The sequence below is a fragment of the Gallinula chloropus genome, assembly GCF_964237585.1.
Source record: "Gallinula chloropus genome assembly, chromosome: 4".
Classification (NCBI taxonomy): Eukaryota; Metazoa; Chordata; class Aves; order Gruiformes; family Rallidae; genus Gallinula; species Gallinula chloropus.
Window position 1 is genome coordinate 14,265,669 of NC_140088.1, and position 21,056 is coordinate 14,286,724.

Genomic DNA, 21,056 nt, shown 5'->3' on the forward strand with positions numbered 1-21,056 from the left:
GCTTCATGAACATGGATATGTCTTGGATACTGGTTGCCCCATTTCAAAAATAAAGTGACAAAACTGGAAAAGGTTCTATGAGGATCAAAAAGTTATAAAAACTTGATATGGAAACAGATCTTATGTATGGAATTAAGTAGGCTAAAAGCTCTTCAGCCTGGAAAGGAGACATCTGTGGGACCATATGATAGAGATAGAGAGGATGGATGGGGATTTCTTTCTTCTTCCCCCACCCCAACCTTTAGAAGACCATCATCAAATGATCTCTCCACCAACTTGAGGTCTTAGGGGAAATTGTGTGGAAGATTTACACACACTTCCATCACATGGAAGATGAGGCTTCATAGATAAGATATAAGTATGCCAAGCTCTATTTAGTAAATTCTTTCATAAACACTTCCACTGCTTATGTGTAGCAGGGGAAAAATTTAGGTAACTATTTATGTATTAACCAGAAATGAAGGAGAATACAGCAGTTAACAACTGGTGTCTAAAGCACTTTGAGAGACTATAGAAAAGGGTAATGTAAATCTTAACAAATTTAGTCACTTTGGATTCCTTTGTCAATCTGAGACTTGAGAGCCTGTTTTGATTTCCAGTGAAGCTTAGATACTCAAACTGCATTTGAAATAAGTTTACTTTGCTCTTGCAACACTGAGCCTAAAGGTGTTTGAAATCCAGGCCCCAGCTTTGTTGCTGCAGTTATCCAGCTGTGAAATTGTATATTGGTTTTTCCTTATCTCAAAGGAATGCTGTAAACACATACTTAGATGGTTGTGAGTTGTGCCAGTAAAGGTTTAATGAAACATCAACCCACCTGAGATAGTTTGACGAAAACATTGCAGGTGGAAAAGTCATTTAAATATTTGTCTGATTTCAACTGCATCAGTTCATCTTGACGAAGTAATTGGATTTTGTAATATATGATAAATACATATATCTTTTTCAGATTTTTGATCTATTTTTCCTCATTTCATACTTGGAATGGGACGAACTGATGCTCATTTTCCACTAACTGCATTAAATCTTTGTGAATGATCTGTGTATTGGGGTATGATCTGGATGTAATTATCTTCCTTCTCAACTAGTAACATAATTTGTCTGATAATCATCTAGAACTACTTTCAGTTGTTCTGTCAACTGGGCTAGTTACAGTATTAATAATACTATACCAAAAAAGAAGAATTTCTTCATTTCTTACTGCTAAAAACTAGTCTGAGGTATCTATTTTAAAAAATCTAGCAATTTAAAAGTGCAAAATGGCAAAAAGTATAGTGGGTAATTTCTTAGAAAAACAGTAGCTGAAGTTAACAAAGTTTTATTTCAATGGATCAATTTTGACAGTTAAAATACTTTTTGCAGATATCAGACATTGCAAAAGAAGCTGAAACAGAAAGAAAAGCAGAAGCTGAGAAGGCTGAGTAAGTTATTTTTACACAATTCCTGTTTAATTCCTTGTTATTTTGTAATGCCAAGTCGTTTGGCCAGAAAGAATCTAAGCAATGCTCAGTATTCAAAGCACTTTGTCTCAGCAGTATTTTGAAAAAGCAGCACAGTCCCTAGGAGGTGGCAGACCGTCTCATTGAGCAACAAAATAGTAATTTAATTTTTGTGGCCCTTGGCAATATAAATCTGTGGCCATTGTCTTTTAAAAAATTCCCGCGGCTATCTTTAAAAAGGAGAACCAGTCTGGAAAAAACACCTGCAACTGGTCATTATGCTACTTACACTTTCCCTACACTTACACTTATAATTTTCAGGCAACAAGAGTTGATAATTGAAACACAAGATTTGACTAACCCAAAAATTTTCATTATTGCTGTTTTATCTGTTCTCAAGTTGTAAACTTGACAGCAGATACAGTCCTTCGTCCAGTCATCCTAGATAGGACTGCCTTATAAACAACTTTGAAACTGCTTACCTTGCTTTACCTGTATCCCACTTTTAAGAGTCATACTGTCTTTCTGGACCTGCAGACACAGTGTAGGTTTGCAATATGATGAATACACTTAAAATATTAATATACACAAACAAAAGATCTCCTAGAGATTCTTACATATTCAAAAGCCATGCATCTTTTTGTTTGTTTTCTGGTTTTCTCCATGTTTAAAATGTTTATTTCAGTCTCATTTATCTGCTAAAGTTAATTTTTTTCAAGTGTACCATCAGAGTCAATATTTAAGGAGTGGATATATTTTGCAGAGCTTGTCTGAAACTTTCCCTTTTTCCACTTCAGTATATATATGTTTATATGTGTGTGTATACAAATGTTTATGTATGTTTATATGTGCTCACCCATTTAAAGGTTTTCTTCTCTGTTTGGTTGGGGGTTCTTTCAGTGTTTTCTGTTACCTCACAAAAGTATGCCATAGCCACTATATATAGAGGTTCATAATTTCCTGTCTGCAACCTTTCCTCAAACATACCTTTTCAATTACAAAGTACCCTCCTTGCATTTTATTGTCACAGAATTGTTTTGATATGATTTGTCTTGCTCATCAGTCCCTGTTGGGATGTTAAGCATATTTTTTTCATTGTTTAGAACACATCTGGTAATTAAAAATCTCGCTTAAACTCTTCTGTGGTTTTTTTGGAGGTTCTATTGGTATAATGTATCCAAAGAACCTGTTGATGAATGTTACTTGGTATGAAGACAGTAACTTCAAAATAAGCAGTTCCAGAAACTTTTATTATCTAGACCATATTTACAATGTAGTATTAAGTTGGCTAATATTAGATTTGTCTAATATTTGTTTGCCTCCCTTTTTTTTTTAAAGTTTAGTAACTATATTCCCCTGTTGCTACACACAATGTTGATAATTTTCATCAAGGCAATTCAGTGGTGCAGAAGGAATGATTGTCATCTTCTACATAACTTGTCAGGTGTGATCTTCTGAAGCAGCCTTCCTTCCTTGTTATTGCTTATTCATTCATTCATTCCCATAAAAAGTGATTGTTTTGACTGAAAAGAATTAATTTTATGATTAATTATGGTATTGTGAATCAAATCCCATAAAGCTTTATTTGTCTTCTTCAACCCCAGGCCCAAGAAAGTACACATGAACTCTTAAAATTTTGATGTTGCTTGTATTGAGTATATATGTACGGCACTGGTTTTGGGAAACATTATCCACACTTGGTGCAGTGACGTCTGCCAGGTTTTTGGGTTTTTACTCTTTTGATCTCCTCTCAACAACTCTATTCTTACTTATCATTTGAAACGAAGGTCACTTTTTTTTTTTTTACACTGGGTTTAGTGTCTACCTCAAGTTTTATACTTGCAATATTTTTTCTTTTTCAAAGCCAAACTTTCTGATTTAGAATTCCTTCTAAATGAATGCATTTACCATACAGAAGTTTGGCTGGGTATTTTTGTTTAGATAACCTTTCTTCTAGCATGGAAGATGGTGAGAAACAAGATAAAGCAAAAGAAGTACAATCCGAGCAGCTAGAAGAGGGAAAAATGAAGAAAAAGAAGCGAAGGCATGGACAAAAAATTGAGAAACCAGAAGCTGTTATGGCCAACTTCTTCAAAGCTTTGGAAATTTATCAAACAAAAATGCTTGTGAGTTTTTCTTATATACTTTTAGTTGTTGAATTTTTATTTATGCAATATAGAACGCTTGTTTGATACTGAAGGAGGAAATGTTATCATAAAAGGACCATCACCATGAGTTTCCAAATGACTGGCTGTATGGAGTCTTGTGATACTTCATAAAGTTATATAAATGAAGTGTTTGTGCATGTAATTTTTCGTATCTTGGTGTAACACGACAGATTAACCTTTTGAGTTGCTTCTTAGGAGCTCCCTGTATTTCATAATCTTATTTCTAGAACCTATAATTCTGTTTTCTGTAAGATTTTTCTTGAGTCTTAAAAACATCAAATTATGGACACTCTGAAAAATTCTCAAAGGTTTATTCCAGTATTCCAGCTTCCTTTTCCAGGCTTCTTTCTAGAAACTTTTACTTAATACTCTATTTCAGTCTTCCCTGTTGCAATTTTAAGCCCCTTATTTTTCAAGCTACTTACCATGAAATGTAATATATTCTGCCAAGAAATGCCCTTGCTCATTTTACCTGCTGTATGAAGGAAACGCAGTTATGTACTTACTTCTGTAGAAACCTTGCTGCTTGCTTTTCCTTATCTTGATATCAGATACAGGCTACTTCTAATTTTTATTTTTTTTACTTTCAGCACTATCTGGCAAGAAATTTTTATAACTTAAGGTTTCTTGCTCTATTTGTTGCATTTGCCATCAACTTTATTCTTCTATTTTACAAGGTAAGATTATGCAGTGTTCTTTAAATGTTTTTGTGTTACCTCCAGAAGAATATTTAATGATAGTTTCAAGGCTTGTTTAGTAAAACCATTATTACAAGCCCTTAAAAAACAAACTAAAGTTTTTAGATATGAAGTAGTTAATATTTTAAAATTTGGAACTAAAATTTGTGATACTAAACATAGTGTTTTTATTTTCCTCAAGCTGAATGAAGAGATTTATTTCATTCATCCTGTATAGTTGAGCTTGTGTTTCTAGGCATTTTTAAATTTACTCACATAAGACTGTTATTGCTTGGATTGTTAATCTTGTCATGAGAAATTTGAAATCCAACTAAAATGACTCGAATGCCAAAAACGTAGTATTTTTTTCTCTCATTTGTTTTAAAGATACTGAGAGACTTCAGTTCACCTGACTGAAGAAGAACAATACTGACTAAGTTCATTTTTGACTGGGGAATAGTTTATACTCAATTACAGAATCAGATTAATGTCTTAATTTAACTAGAGGAGCTCATATATTTCACTTACACTAAATTTGTTCATAATTTTTTTCATGCCTTTCAGGTCTAGGGTTTAGCATTTTGGAGGGAGTGCTTGCTTTACTTGATTTCTGTCTTCCTATTTTTTCATTTATTTACTAATCTCTAATGAACATAAAATATATTTTTTTCCCCATTCTGTGTTCAAATGTGAGAATATAAAGCAGTTTTCATACTTGCTCCAGTTGTCATTTTCATCACAACTACCATATCGGTGGTTGTGATGAAATGAAAATACTTCTATACTGGCATTGGAACTTTAGTTGATTGATATGGACAGAAGAAATATAAAGCAAGAGAAACCTTTTGATAGTAGGCTACAGCTCTTTTTTTCTGTCACTGATGAAAAAGGTTATACATCCATACTTTAAAATTGATCTTAGGGTTTTACCTGAATCAGATTCTGGTGTGTAACCCAATGAAATGAAATAGAACATCTTCAGCAGCCTTCGCTAATTTTATTCCTGTATCTTCACAAACGTTGTCCATGAAAAAGAGTAGAATTCACTATAGAGAACTCCCATCCATAGAAGCCTCAGTTTTTTTCCCCATTTCCTGCAGACTTTAAGCCTGTAAGAAAAGTCCTTATTTATATTTATCCTGGAATCTGGCATGTTTTGATTTTCCCCTTCTAGCCATAGGGTGCAAGCTGCAAGAAGCTGATGAATCTCATATTACATTTTCTAATTCTGTTTTTCACAACCAAAGACTTCAGAGAAGACAAAAGCAGCTGTAGAAGTAACTGAACCCTGATCTCAAGTATCATCTTGTAAAGCAGATCTTAGAGCAAAGCCATAGCCTTGAAAATAAGGAATGTGAAGACACAAAAGACTCTCAGAATCTGGGTAGATTTTTTGTGTACCATTCCAGGAGAAGGACCATCAGGGTTATTTCAGGTTTGCTTCCTGCCTCTCTCTTTCCATCCCATGAGGTCACAGAAGATGGATGTCAAAGGTGTATGCAGAAGTCTGCTTCTGTCTATGCCAGCCCTTTTCTCCCCGCTCTCTTCTGCCATGGGCCTGTGGGTCAGCCAACAACCCTTTCTGTTGCAGAGCAAGGACAAAAGATTGTCTTTATCAGTACAAGTCCATCTGTCATAGATAGGAAAGGGTCAGTGGGAGCTGAACAGGACTGAACAGGACTTCAGCTTTCTGATAAAGCTGTCAAAAGAAGGGTACTTAGAGCTTTTACTTTTAAAGGTCAGGTTTTTAATGTCACTGGAAGAATTTTGGGCAGGATGTCAGCTTTATGGCTTTGGGGTATTTATAAAATACTAATTAAATACTGTATTAATTTGTAAGCTCTAAACTAAGCCATGAAATAAAAAATTATGGACAATGTACAAGTTGAGAATATGAGAACTTTGTTTCTTTCTAGACTCTAGTAATCAGGAGAAATGTAGGCTACAAAACAAACCCTAAATTCAGACATATTATGGAACCATGTCATTGCTTGGTTCTTCCAAGCAAACATTTCTACATAACTTTTTCTTTGTTTGTCTTGGGTTTGCTTTGGCATTTTTAAAGGAGCATTTGTAAACTGCCATGTGTCTGTACCTGCTTTTTCTGGATTCTTTTCAGTGACATGAGATAATGTGGAGACTTATACCATGAAAATGAAGGATGTTACTGTTCAAAGCTAATGCCCCATCATCTTCCCATTAGCAGGCTTTGCAAATCTAGATTCTTATTATAGTAAAGGAAAATCTTTTAAGTTTCTTGTGTATTTTGAATGTGCTTAAATTTCTCCCAGGTGACAGAAGAGCCACTTGATGAAGTAGAGGAAGACTCTAATCTGTGGAACTCTTTTGACGAAGAGGAAGAAGAGGAGGGCATGGTGTTTTTTGTTTTAGAGGAAAGTACAGGTTACATGGCACCTGCTCTCAGAGCACTGGCAGTTATTCATACTATCATCTCTTTTGTCTGTGTGATTGGATACTATTGCTTAAAGGCAAGTTCTGAATCTTATTACTAATCTATTATGTGTTAAAGAACTTTGGCCACATCCCAAAGTGACTTTTGGAGCTAATATTGGAATACTTACTTTTACTTAGTGGGTTACAAATTCTCACTATTCAATACGTAGGTGTTTTCCTCATGTTCTCAGTCTGGCAGAGCTTCCCTTCGCTTTACCCACTCTGTGCATCCCCCAGCAAGCAGGCTGTGAGCTGGCAAGAAGTTATAAGGGGGCACATCTGGGACCTGAACAGACCAAAGGAATATTCCATACCATATAACATTATGCTCATCAGTAAAAGCTGGGAGGGGGAAGCTTGTCTTCCAAGGTGGCCACTGCTTGGAGACTAGCTACGTATTGATCTGCTTGTGGGAGGTGCTACTGTGATGTTTGGTCTTACATAGTATTCTAAAGGGTATTTAACACTGTAGGTGGATATCATGGTTTCTATGAAAGCAATGACAAAGATATCCACTGTCATTTCATAGGTCCCCCTGGTTGTATTCAAGAGAGAAAAGGAGGTAGCTAGGAAGCTGGAATTTGATGGACTATACATAACTGAGCAGCCATCTGAAGATGATATTAAAGGACAATGGGATCGCCTGGTTATAAACACTCCGTATGTAAAATTATAATGGTTATAGCTGAATGGTTTATAAACATTATAGCTCATTAAGCCATTTATCTAGAACTTTCTGTATCTACAGCACAACTAGCTGATCTAAAAGAAAGGCATTTTTCACCTTAGATTGGATGCTACAGTAGTAGATTCTATTGTCAAATCCTGTATTATCTCTTTATTTAATTAAAATGGTCGTAACGTATTTTCCCCCTTTTAATTTTTCTAAGGTTTGTAAGGTTTCTGCATCTTACCTCACAAGCTCTCTCTGAGACATTTCACATGTATCAGTCACTACTGACAAAGTTTTAAAAGGATAACTTCCATCCTTTTCAGTGACTCAATTTCACATTCATATTGTACAGCCGTATTCTCCTGCCTTTCTTTCCCACTTCTTGCCAGTGAAATTTGTATAGGACAAGAGAAGCAGATCTAGTGTAAAATAGCAATCCCAGAGGGTGAGCAAGTCTAACAGGAATTACTGTCATGTTGTATGTATTAGCAAATACTGTACCAGTCACATACTGATTCTAGGAGACTCACCAGCTCTTCTATATGTGAATGGTACAAATGTGGGCAAGTAAAAGAAACCTATTGGTAAGCTGCAGCAGTCTGTAGGAGTGACATGGAGAAATACAGCAAGTCAATTCTCTTAAAATAACGCCTTGTCTACAAGCTCTTTTTCAGAATTTACTCTTGCAAAACCATTAGAATCACATTTTCATACTAATATATCTAGGCTTATTCCTGTCTTTCCCTAATAGTAAAATAGTTTAAGAACAGTAACAGAAAGTTAGAAAAGAACACAGACATATCAAGTTATTTATGAGTCACAAAGTAGTTGTGGCTAACATTTGCAGGCATAAGTAAGTACTTGATTTTAAAAAAAGCCAGCAAAAATAATCAACAGTATGCTAGCAAATAGCCAAAACACGTATTATTGGTCATATTCAGTTTTTGTACATTATAAATAATCATAATGCCCTGAATACTTTCATTAAATTTAGAATGCTTGAAATATGAGAAAATCTTGACTGCTTTCTTTTCCTACACCTGAATTTTAAGACATCTTTCTTCAATATCAGTTAGAAATATAGACTAGCACATATTATTAAAGTTACAATAGAAGGTAATTGGGAAAGTGGAGAGCTTGCTTAATTTCCAGCCTGATTCTTTAACTATCGATAGCAAGCTATCTAGACATCCAGGAAGTTTATCCTTAGCAAAAGCAAGCATGAATTAATGACAGATATTGACAGCTTATCCCCTAAGACATGCTGTACAGCCTGGTCTCAGAATCTTGCACTATCTACTGAAGTCAAATAAAAGATTAAGGCTAATTTAAGCAGACTAATCCTTCCCTCTGATGCGAACTGACTCTCAAGGTTTAGTGCAGGTATTGCACCAATCAGGATAAATGCAGTGCTGTTTATATGCTGAATTATGATCTCTATATATGGGGGTGGGGGGAGGGGGCAAAAGAGGTACCCTGACAAATGCAACACGTGTGTGGTAAAAGAGTTAGATGGAAGCTGGCTACATTAGAGACATACTTTGCTTAACAACATCTCAGTAATCAAGGAAAGACGTAATATAGAGCACTGGACCACAATATACCGCCTGAGTCCCTGGAACCATTTGCATTTATCTGGGGTAATTTCATTCAGAACTTTGATTCAAAAAATATATATAGAACCAAGCACTTAATAGTAGTTGGGAGAGTCGGTTCACATCCCAACAGAAGAGTGTTTTGGAATCTCATTCTTTCAATGCTAGCACTTGCTTTATTTTACCAGCACTATCCTTTCATTTAAGCAGTTTTAATTTTTATCTTCCTGCATATTTTCTTAATACAATGTTACATCCAGGAAATGGGGAAATGAAAAGTTTAGATTTCACATGGTTTCCTCCTAAGTGGCATTCTTCAAAACTCAGAATGAGGAAATCTTGGGCATTGCTAGTCATCAGACAGTTCAAGAGCAGTATTTTTATCATCAGTAACAGGGAAATTTCACTCATAAGAGAGGACACTATCTTTTCTCTTGCAGGCCAAAGCTGTAGTGTCCATTGTAAGATCTCCCCTGGATAAAACTGGTTACTTATCATGGTTGCTCACTACTCTGGAAAAAAAGCAGGGAATTCTCAGTAAAGATACTCTGACATTTAAGATTTACTGCTTCATTTCTTTCTCTTTTGTACATACAAGAGCTTTTCTTTCAATTGCAGTGTGGTCACAGTGGCCCAGGCGCAGATGATGCAAAATGCTCTTTAGCTGAACTGTTGGGCAGCTTTAGAATTATCGATGTTTTTTACCTTGTCTTTTTCTGGGATGCCAGATCTGGTAACACCTATGTGAGACACCTGACAACAAGAGTGCCACTAAGCTCTGTCTTTGCAAAATGAACTTTAAAGCTTTCTGGGGTTTTAAAATACTAAAAAAAAGAAAAAAAAAATAATAATATGTTGGCAAACATATTATGTTGGCAAACTTTCCACTGGTTCCCAAATGTCCAGCCTTTATTTGAAATGTAATCCAGGGAGCTCAGGTATTTTCCTCTGAAAATTATTGTATTAATTTTATGGCTAGGAGCAATAAAGTATTTATTTAGGAGATGAATGATATTACAGTGACTACTCTGCTATTAGGGAGTTGTTAAGCTCATTAGATAATAATAGTTAGCCAATGGGAGGTGTGGATGTGGAAAAGAAGAGGGGAGAAAAGTATATTGCAGTGAATGGTGATTAGTAAGAGCTGCTGAAAAGGAATTGTTCTTGCCTTTCTAAGTCCAGCGTGTGAGTGAATGAAGTTGTACCAGAGTCTGCAGGGATTTGGGGCATGGTATGTTCTGTTTTCTGGTTGTTTTGTCACTGCTCTAACAAGTTAAATAACTTGAAATATCTTTGCCTTTAGGTCCTTTCCGAACAATTACTGGGACAAATTTGTAAAAAGGAAGGTAGGGGTTTTTAGATTTTTACTATGCTAGTCATAACAACAGTCTAGTAGTCACTTAATTTGGATATCTACGTGTAATACACTTCTGTACACATAAATATACGAATAATCGAGAACTAAAACTTGTTTTATAGAACTCATTGTTGTGGTAAATGTCTCGGTGAGCAGGCAGCTGCAGCGTAGGTGTGAGGAGGGAGGGAGACAGAAGGCTGTGATTTCCTTCCCAGACTCCGGCTTTGGAAGTAACTTTGTGCTGTCAATCAGCCACGCAGGTCTAATTTACAGTCATTGTCATCTTTAGGATACAAAGCCCCCTCATCCCCCTAAAACAAGAAAAACATGCCAGCTTAAATGACGGCAAATTATACATAAGCTTGCAGATAATAGCCTTTAATGCTTCTGGTTTTCTTTTTTTATGCTTCCCCCGCCTGGCTTCCTGGGAGTTCTGACTGTTCTGGTGGTGTTAATTGTGAAAGATCTATTTATTTTTTTTTAAATATCTGCAATCTATTGGTTTAAAGTAGGGTGAATGTCACCCAGGTCTTTCTCTGAGAAAAAGCTTCTCTTCTTCCTTTTTTAGGTTATTAACAAGTACGGAGACTTATATGGAGCAGAGCGTATAGCAGAACTTTTGGGTTTGGACAAAAGTGCCCTTGATTTTAGTCCAGTGGAAGAAAGCAAACCAGAAGAGGCATCTCTTGTGTCGTGGTATGTCTTCTGAACTTCACAGACAAATTATGTGTTGGCATAACTTCACAATCAAAGATAACATGTGATTTAATATTGAATGGTAGCCATGTTTTCCTCAGCATGGGGAATACAAATGGAGAAGTCGTTCTAGCATGGAAGTAAAAGAAAAGCTTTTTGCTTCTTCTAAAACATGCTCATACCTGCGTTATAAAAGCAAGGGAAAAAATAATCACGAGTTGATGCTGACTGATACAGTGCTCTACTCTCTCATTTTAAACAATCATCAGTGCAGCACTTAAAGGTTCTTTAGATATTGCAACAGAATTAGTTTATAAACCAAAGGAGAGGAAAGGTATTAATAACAAATATCTAGATAATTGCCAGGTATCTGGAAAAAATCAAAGATTTTTTGACAAACAGTGAAATCCGTCCGTGAAAATGAGATTTTCAAAGTATCCAAGTCCCAGATGATTTCGGCCCCCACAATAGTTTGGCCTCCTCAATACTTAGGGCACACTACAAAAAAGAATTTCTATTTTTGTCATCTAATGGCTAATAAAATATTTAGAACATTGCAGAAGGCATTACCTTTTCTCCTGGCAATTTTGGCAACATTTTACCCTGGACACAAGATTCCTCTATAGAACTCGAGAATACCAGTTCCACGCTTCACTATTTTAAGACACACTTTAATATTTTTAAGCCTGGAAGGGCCACAGCATCTCTCCTGCTGAAACTGTTCCACAGGTTTCAATGGATTATGAACTATGTATGAAGGTGCTTGGAGTTGATTAGTACTCTCTGAAAAATGAAGCACCTACATTACTCAAACAGCTAATGTGTATCACCACTTTCAGCAAACAGGTGTGAAGTGCCCGACCTAGCTTGTTGTTTATACATACAGAATTAATGCTTCATTTTGACATTAATGCCTTTCAAAAATTTTGTATGCCCTAGGTTAAGCTCCATTGACACAAAGTACCACATTTGGAAGCTTGGAGTTGTCTTCACTGATAATGTGAGTATCGTAGTCTAGAAGAACATGCTTCGATTTGCTCTAAACATGATTGTATGTTTTCCACTATTTGCTTTTCTTTTAAAAAAACACACATATTGCATTACAGGGTAATTTTAAAATGAGGTTTCTGTCTTGTCTTGTAGAAAATGTCTATGGACAGTCTATGGAAAGTTATCCTTGTTTTAGTCTTGAATCATCTGTTTGACATAGTTGGTTAATTCTTTTCTCTCTTCGAAAGGACCATGCCTATATTAAAATTCCTTTTTTTTATGAATCCTCTGTATGTGTCCTTTTGAGCATTCCCAAACAAACAAGGCAGCCAAGGAATCAACTGAAGTTGTCTAAATTCATTGGGCACTAACAGCTTTCATGTCAAAGTGGCTTCGGGTTCACCACTTGTTAAAGAATAAGCTGTGTTCTTAGGTTTTCTGCTTGTCTTGGTTAAACAGAGCGGTGTCTCAGGAATAATACGATGCATCTTCTCCCCTCCAGAATCAGTATTAATATTTAAAGTGCTGTGTAATAAGCTCCCCAACCAAATCAGTTTTATGGATGGGGATTTTGATGCATATATGCTAAAGACTGCATTTAAATATGTAAAGGTAGGGGTCTCATTAACATAACTAAGCAATAAATGGTCCTTAAACAGGAGTTTAGCAGCAGAGATGGTAAGAGGCCAAGTAAGACAGTTTCTTGAACATGTTAAATAGAGGTACTGCATTCAGACTGCAATCAAATCAGGTCATGAGAGCATTACTTTACCTCATCATTTGAGTGACTAAAAGCAAGCTGTATTCAGTGTCCAGTAATGGGTATGAGCACCTGCTAATGTTCTGCCACTTCCTCCGCAGTCCTTTCTGTACTTGGCTTGGTACACGACTATGTCTATCCTGGGGCACTACAACAACTTCTTCTTTGCTGCCCATCTGCTGGATATTGCTATGGGTTTCAAAACACTGAGAACCATTCTGTCTTCAGTCACTCACAACGGCAAACAGGTGAGTGCTGCATACAACGGTGTAGAAGCAAATGTGTTCTGTAAGAGTGCTGGAAAAAAACCTTGTGGTACTGAGGAAATAGTGGCATGTAGGATCTGTTTTGATCATGACTGGACTAAAGAATAGAGCCTATTGTGTCCTCTGCAGCACGCGTTACGTGTTGAATCCTATGAAATTATAATAATCTATGCCCACAGAGTGCTGATAGTTTTGTACACAAGGAAAAAAGGCATCGCTTTAGAAAAATACAAGAATACAAATTATCACCCAACCAGCTCCTTCTCTGTGCTTTGTGATGAACTGATGGGTGATAACTGATAAGAATTCACAACCTCTCCTTTGCGACAGCAGTGAGAATGAGCGGGGTGTGGAGATTTCAATACCTGGCTAGTTAGAAGGTGGTTGCAGATGTGGGCATTCTGCACCCCATATTTATATAATCTGAAAAAAATTAGATTAATAAAGTCTACTTCCAAAACGAATTATTGAAACTTATGCAGGGAATCATTCTCTGATCTCTGGAGTTCTGTGTCCCTCGCTGTCACACCAACAAAAACAAGCCTTCCACCAACACACAATAAGCAGTAAGCAATAGTCTAAACCCTCTTGTGCACCCTGTTAGACATGTCAAAATATTTAAACCACGTAACGCTTTGGAAGAAGGAAAAGAGTATCCCCTTAGCTTAACTCTGATACATCTTTTGTGTTTGCTTAATCCTTTCTTTCAGCAGAAATTGGCCAATGGAAGTTTCTTCCCTTATCAAGAAAGGAATCTTCTAGAACAGTACATAGGAGAAAGTTTCAGTATCATTGCACAAACAAATGCAATCTCTGGGTTTATGCCCTTCCTTTTCCTCTGGGATAACTGAAGCATATTTACTTGTAATTTAACGATCAGTAAATATTCTTTATGAGGTTTTTCCCTAAATGTAATACTCAAAACTCAGCATAATTGGCAAAACCGTGTCAAGACCACAGCTTTTAGTATACATTCTTAACAGCAAAGATTAGTTTTTCTAATCCTGCTGCTTTTCTTGCTAGTACATTTGAACACTGAAAGACAGCTACAGATTTTTCAATCTAAATGTTTGCTTTGAGAGCTTTACAAATCTGCAGGAGGTGATAAACTGCCAGTCTGCTCATTGTTCAATACTCCTACGTTTCTTTAAGACTAATACCAATCATTGCACTTTTTAAAATACGTAACTTTAAGGAACTCCTCCCCAGAGCTGCATCTTCAAATGCCAGAAACAACAACATAACCTAGTCTCACCAAATGCTAAACATGGATTTTATTTGCGTAGATGCAGGACCTGTAAATTACTTTTTGGTTATCTAAAAAATTTTCTATCCACTTGTTGTGGTTGACTGAGCACCACACAGCTGCTTGCTCACCCCTCTCCCTTCAAGGGGATGGGGAGGAGAATGGAAACACAAACTCATGGGTTGAGATAAAGACAGTTTATTAGGATAACAAGGGAAATTAATAATAGTCATATTAGTAAGAATAATAATGATAATAATAACAGTAACAGTAATAATGCATGTGATGCACAAATACAATTGTTTGCCACATGCAAAATGAAAATAGAAGAATCCAACACCCAGTTGTCTCTTTCTGAGCAGCAATCCCCCCTCCCAGCTCGCTTCCCCACTTATATCCAGAGCATGACATTACATGGTAGGGCACATGCCTTTGGCCAGGCTGGTCAGCTGTCCTGGCTGTGCTCTCCCAGCTTCTTGTGTACCTGGCATGGAGTGGGAAGCTGAAAAGTCCTTGACTTTGTGTAAGGACTACACCTACATAGCAACAACTGAAAACATCAGTGTGTTGTCAATATTATTCTCATACTAAATCCAAAACACAGCACTACACTGGCTAGTGTGAAAAAAACCCAAAACATATGCCACAACTCTATCTCAGCTGAAACCAGGACACCACTTTATAGGTGGCTTCGCTAAGCAGCTTTGGAACAGAAAATAGACTCTGCTAAGAAGTTATAGTAAGCCCCAGTTGAAATTATTTATCAAATTAACTAAAAGGTTTTGGTTTTTAACATTTATTTTTCAATATATATCCAGTAAAAGACATCTACGCTGATCCAAGCAACAGGCATACCTTAAAGCTATTGTAACTGCTATCTTTAGTTCCCTTGCTGGGATAGGTATGACAGCTTTGCAGTACTTGAGGCAATGCTCTGAGCTAGCATATCTCTTCTGACAGAATGAAATTGAAACCCCCTTTCATGTCATGTCTCCATATACAGCTTGTGCTTACTGTGGGACTCCTTGCTGTAGTGGTGTATCTTTACACAGTTGTGGCGTTCAACTTCTTCCGCAAATTCTACAACAAAAGCGAAGATGAAGATGAACCAGACATGAAATGTGATGATATGATGACAGTAAGTAAAACATCACTAGCAAGCTTCAAATTTCACCCTGAATTTTCAAATGGATACTTAAGATAAAATGAGAAGGAAGGGGGGATGTTTCTGTTGTTAAATCCTTGGGTTAAGTCCACTTGCTGCATGTCATTTTGAAAGAATGAGTGGTCATGGAATCCCCTCCGGATTCGCCAGCGCTCTAAACTCAACAGTAGACAGATGACACTAGCCAGTATAGGAAGGTATTCTAGATTTTTCTCCAGAATACTGTGGTTGTGATTTGCTGGAGTTCCTTAATGTATATGGAAGACATCTCATGACAAACTGGCCAGCCCTGCAAAAAGTAGCTGTGTTTGTTGTTGCAGCACAAAAAAGACCAACGTGTTCCCAACATTTGCAGGCGTGCAAGCTCCCCCTATCCTTACTTGGACAGTATGATGTATATGGTGTTATTAGCACCAGTCATAAAACAGTGCTCCAAAATGCTTGCAGTCAGTAATTTAGTCATGAAGAAGTCAAGGGTGAGCAGATGAAAATGAAAACTTATTCAAGCTGGATACAGTGGTCTGGTCATACACTAGGTGTAGGAGGAATTGGAAAAATGAAGAACATTTTAAACCCTCTACTAAGTAAGGTAAATCAATTCCAAGTTACATTTTTTAATACGATTAAACTGGTACCAATGTCTTATGTCAACAGGAAAGTTGCATCAGAAAAATGGATTTATAGTTCTGGTTAGTGTTTGCTTAGGAATGACCAGATTTTTCAGGTCTAATGATGATTATTTAACACCAGTATTGCTGTCTAATGTGACTTCAGAGCACTGGCTGGGCTCAGGGGACTTCCATTGGTTTTAACCTACATCATGTGACTGAAGGTGGTTTGCAAGATTCTGTAGCTGATTCATGCAGGAACATTGGTAGCACATCACTCCACCAGAAGATTCTGTTCTCATACACTTACATAGCTTAATTAGCCAGGTTTTTAAAGATTTTTCCAGGAAAACTTCGATGTTCAAAAAGCATAGCACACAGCAATGTTTTCGTAAAATGATTTCTTCTGCATTGAACTGAACACAGGCTGTATGAATAATTCACAGTACATGAAACCAAGCATTCACCTAAACAAACACAGACAGATCTACCTGTTGTAAATATATGCCACACTGTTTATTTCATGGCAATATTTGCCAATGCTTCTAAACTCCATTACAACAATTTAAAAGATATCCTCTCCTTACTCAGAGAAAGCTAGAACCTTGGGAGGTAATACAGATATTCTATAGGGGAGAATATAGTTGAACACAGTAACAAACAGAAGAATAATGCCTCCAAAGAGTCAGTCTGTAAGTACAACATAGGGCATGAGGGGAGGTTAACAGCTGATGCTGACTTCCCCTCTTAGTAAGTAAGTGTACTGGAAGCTGTAATCTCAGTAAGACAGTAATGGGGCTTTGGTGCAGTGTGTGATACCTGAGGAATGACACGGACTGTTCTTTGTAACTGTAACTTGTGAAGGGGATTAGTGGAGCAAAATAATTTTTCAAAAAAGGAAAACAAATCAGCGAACAGAATCACTGACAGTAAATGTATCTGTAATTTTCCTCTCTCCTTTTTTTTAGTGTTACCTGTTCCATATGTATGTGGGTGTAAGAGCTGGGGGTGGCATTGGAGATGAAATTGAGGATCCTGCTGGAGACCCGTATGAAATGTATCGAATTGTCTTTGACATCACATTTTTCTTCTTTGTCATTGTTATCCTACTGGCCATAATTCAAGGTACCATCCCTTAACTTGTAGAGACAGATACAATTTAGTTTACTTCCGTTCAGCAAGGTGTTTAACCTATATTGGTGTTAGAGGCAAATTGACCAGTGTTGCTATGAAGACAGATTTCCGAGCTGGTACAAACATTGATTCTGCAGGTAGTAATTTTATGCAAACAATGCATAGATAATGCATCAGGCCTTAGTCTGCAAACCAAAGCACATAAAACAGAATGTACCAGGGTTACAGTGTTTATGAATACTGTGACAGCTGTCCAGCAGGGACACAGCCTGTGCAGGATGGCTGTTCTTCCCGTAATAGCCATTCAAACACTGTAGATGCTCTCCACACCTTTAGGGTGGAACCACCACAGCTGGCTGGGGAATAGAGACTTTCCCCTCGGAAAGGGGACATGACATGGAGGCAGTCACCATAGCCAAATACCCAGTTCCTCCTTCCTCTAGAGGGTAGTTTGCAGTTGTGATTTACAGAGAATGAGACCTCTCTTCAATGTCTGCCACTGTTCAGCACCTGGCCTGAGGCCGTTTGGACAAGCACAGGTTTATGGCAATCTGGTGGCAAAGAAATGTAACACATCTACACTGAGAAAAAGTTATGAATGCCACAGTAGCAATAATGATCCATGTCATTTATATGTTGGAAGTGAGGAATAAATGCTTCACATGTGAAGCGGTATGACAAACTGGCTGGGGAGAGCCAGTGCTAGCAGAATTGTCTTTGTCAGACAAAAGTTCAGATACGAGTGTTCCATGAGAAGATTTAAAACTAAATCCTTTCAAGGCGACAAAACAGATGAGATTATGGAAGCTTAAACTGACCAAAATGTAAGTACAGAAAAGCCTTTTTCCCCTCTCAAGACCGTGCTTTTACGTAAGAGAACTTCATACTGCTAGGAATGCAGTCTAAACACGTCTGAAAATTGATAGATTGCAACTCGAATCATTCAACCTAGGCAGTAAATATGCTACACTCCAAAGACAGTGAAGGATGTGTGACAGACACCACTTGAAATACAAATACTTTGCTAAGTACTGAAGTGTTGCTACTTTTCCCTTGGAAATAGGTCTGATTATTGATGCTTTTGGTGAATTAAGAGACCAGCAAGAACAAGTTCGAGAAGATATGGAGGTATGAGTAAGCACACTATAGTTTTCATTACTCTTGGTCATCTAGATCACTACAATGTCTTTGAGTTAAAAGTCATTTGTAACCACAACTTGTCTTTCCAGACCAAATGTTTTATTTGTGGAATTGGCAATGACTATTTTGACACGACCCCACATGGCTTTGAAACTCATACTTTGCAAGAACACAATTTGGCAAACTATCTGTAAGTATATTTACTGCTGGAATTATGAGAACCTGAACCTTTCAGCTCCGGGGTTATTTAGGTGTACACAAAGCTGACAACCCTGAAACAGCTTTCCACAGAACTGAGGAACATCTTAATTCCTTTCTGGTCACCTCTCTTCTCCTAAGTCACTAAACAAGAGTTGTGTTACTTATGAACTGACCCTGTGCACAGCCTTCCACACCAGTTCAGGCCCTCTGCATTTCAGTGAGCACAGGTACCTGAGAGAGACAGGCTCAGCTGACGAGGTCTATGGCATGGGCCTCTGGAAACTTTGCTGCACCTGAGTATCTGCCACTCCTCTAACTTCTTGCATAGTAGCCATAGTAACTTCCTCCCAGGTGAGCAGTTGGATCGATTCGTATAGGGCTTGGCATATGCCTAAGTCAGGTATTGCTCCTAGCACTGACACAAAGAAAGTGCAACATCATATTGTTCCACTGCTACAGCTCTTACATCTGATAGCACTTTCATGGGAGAAGAGTTGAAGGACAGAATAGCACTTTAGATGCCTAACACTGTCATTATTCTGCTGGTTGGCACAACGTCCAACACATTCCTGAGCCTGGGAAAGGTCAGAGATGTTACTTTTTCTGCATTAACACCTGCTCCATGTGCTTGTTTCAGGTTCTTTTTAATGTATCTCATTAACAAGGATGAAACTGAGCATACTGGCCAGGTGAGTAGAAAATAAAACTTTTTTTTTTTTCCTTAAAATTTTCTTTCAATGTTTTTACTTTCTTCAGCCTGTAGCTGTGTGCCACCAGGTGGAACTGATGTACCACTGAGGAGTGGCGATGATGCCACCCTCCCCCAGAGTCTTCTGCCAGTGAAAGAAAATGTTAAAAAAAAGGGGAGGGAGTGTGCTGCAGCAATGTGCTATTCTGCCTAGTGCTGAACTCTGCCAGAAGTCACTTGCCAGCAATCTTACTGTCATCTTATCTCAGAAACAAAACCCTAAAATATACTTAGTTGCAGTTCATTCCCAAAAGATAGTAAAATAGTTAAGCTACTAAATTTATAGCCTAAATTGATACATACATGTATATATAGATAGTATATGGATGCATGTACGTGTGTTTCATAGTGTTAGGCACTACGTGAAAATAAATAAGAAAATAAGTAGGAATTAATTACACCTTATCTCAAATAGGCAGCTGTCACGCTAATGCTACACAGTCCCTCACACTTCAGTGTTTTCCAGACAAAATCAGACCTGTGCAGGTTTGCTCTGACAGAACTAGGCAGATACATTTACACTTACACAGCTCTTCTAACAGGGCTTAAAGGTCAGTAGCCTGCAGTCGATTGGAGTGCAGAACAATACTTGGGCAAATGGTCTTGAGTTAGGATCTTTGAGTTTCAGTGTCTTCACCAGAAAAGGCACAGTACTGGGTATTGTTAAAAGTGGTTCTGGAGCACTAACTAACTGCAACGTTGTCTGTTAAGATAAATACTCATTGTCATTTCAGGAGTCATTTGTGTGGAAGATGTACCAAGAAAGATGTTGGGATTTTTTCCCAGCTGGGGACTGCTTCCGGAAACAGTATGAGGATCAACTTGGCTAATACCACAAGATAAATTATTTATTCATGAACTGTTAAGATCCAGTATACAAAAAACAACTCACCTTCATTTCATGGTGTAATTTCACAGCTTGTATTTGCTTTAAATGTCTTTAAACTCTGAAACGTACACAGAACTTGACACTATTTCATAGGCTTTTTGTACCTCCTGCATATGGAACAGGTCTTTTGCTGGAAGTTTAATTAGAAAAAAGAAAATGATGCCAGATTAACTTATGCCTTCCAGTTCCCACATGGTCTGAAATTATAGCAACTTCTTAACCACATTATTACACCCTAGAGTTTGGCAGTAGCGTCGAAAGGGCTAAAAGGTGTCTTAATTGCACAATGTTTAACATTGAAGAACTTGAACATCAGAGGCCTCACCTCACAAAATACATTTTAACTAACTGCTGCCCAGATTTCCCTCCAGTATTTGCTAGTGAATGTATTAAGATACAGCTTGAAAAGCTTCAAGCAGGTAAAAAGAAAACATTTTCAAACACTTCGTCAACCTTGAAACATTAAGTGCCTTAAAACCTCTGTAGACATAGCTATGCAAACTTTTTATTTATGTTAGTGTTCTAGATGAACAGATCCATTAACTGTATGGCTTTTCTGTCCTTCTGTATGAAATTGCACTTGAAGTTTGTTTATATCCTACCTTCAATAACAGCTTACTAGATGCTGCTGTTAAAAGACGTGCACTGTATCAAAATGAATACAATTTAAACCTTAGGCCAAAATAAAACAATGCTCTGTGGTCACCTGCAAGTAGAAGCGCTAGGATTATGCTTTTTCTTTTTTTTTTCCTTCTAATGAAAAGTGCCCACTGCAATAAAGCATTATAAACCAGATGTTACCTTTGCTATCTTCTTTCACAGTCCTCTACAATGTGGAGCTGTGGCTTGG

The 21,056-nt window shown here is 37.3% G+C and overlaps 1 protein-coding gene across 1 annotated transcript in view; it reads left to right on the forward strand.

Annotated features, from left to right (window-relative positions):
- The window catches only part of RYR3 (ryanodine receptor 3), a gene marked incomplete at its 5' end in the record, with an annotated part of 219,645 nt that extends 198,650 nt beyond the window's left edge, over window positions 1–20,995 (forward strand). The window contains 15 exons of the mRNA XM_084263759.1: window positions 1,363–1,421; window positions 3,397–3,565; window positions 4,198–4,284; window positions 6,576–6,773; window positions 7,268–7,398; window positions 10,310–10,352; window positions 10,932–11,059; window positions 11,999–12,059; window positions 12,911–13,057; window positions 15,325–15,459; window positions 17,063–17,219; window positions 18,292–18,356; window positions 18,458–18,558; window positions 19,207–19,258; window positions 20,052–20,995. Coding sequence (XP_084119885.1) covers window positions 1,363–1,421; window positions 3,397–3,565; window positions 4,198–4,284; window positions 6,576–6,773; window positions 7,268–7,398; window positions 10,310–10,352; window positions 10,932–11,059; window positions 11,999–12,059; window positions 12,911–13,057; window positions 15,325–15,459; window positions 17,063–17,219; window positions 18,292–18,356; window positions 18,458–18,558; window positions 19,207–19,258; window positions 20,052–20,147 — 1,629 coding nt within the window. The 3' untranslated portion in view covers window positions 20,148–20,995. The remainder of the gene's footprint in view (window positions 1–1,362; window positions 1,422–3,396; window positions 3,566–4,197; window positions 4,285–6,575; window positions 6,774–7,267; window positions 7,399–10,309; window positions 10,353–10,931; window positions 11,060–11,998; window positions 12,060–12,910; window positions 13,058–15,324; window positions 15,460–17,062; window positions 17,220–18,291; window positions 18,357–18,457; window positions 18,559–19,206; window positions 19,259–20,051) is intronic.
- Between the last annotated feature and the right edge of the window lie 61 nt (window positions 20,996–21,056).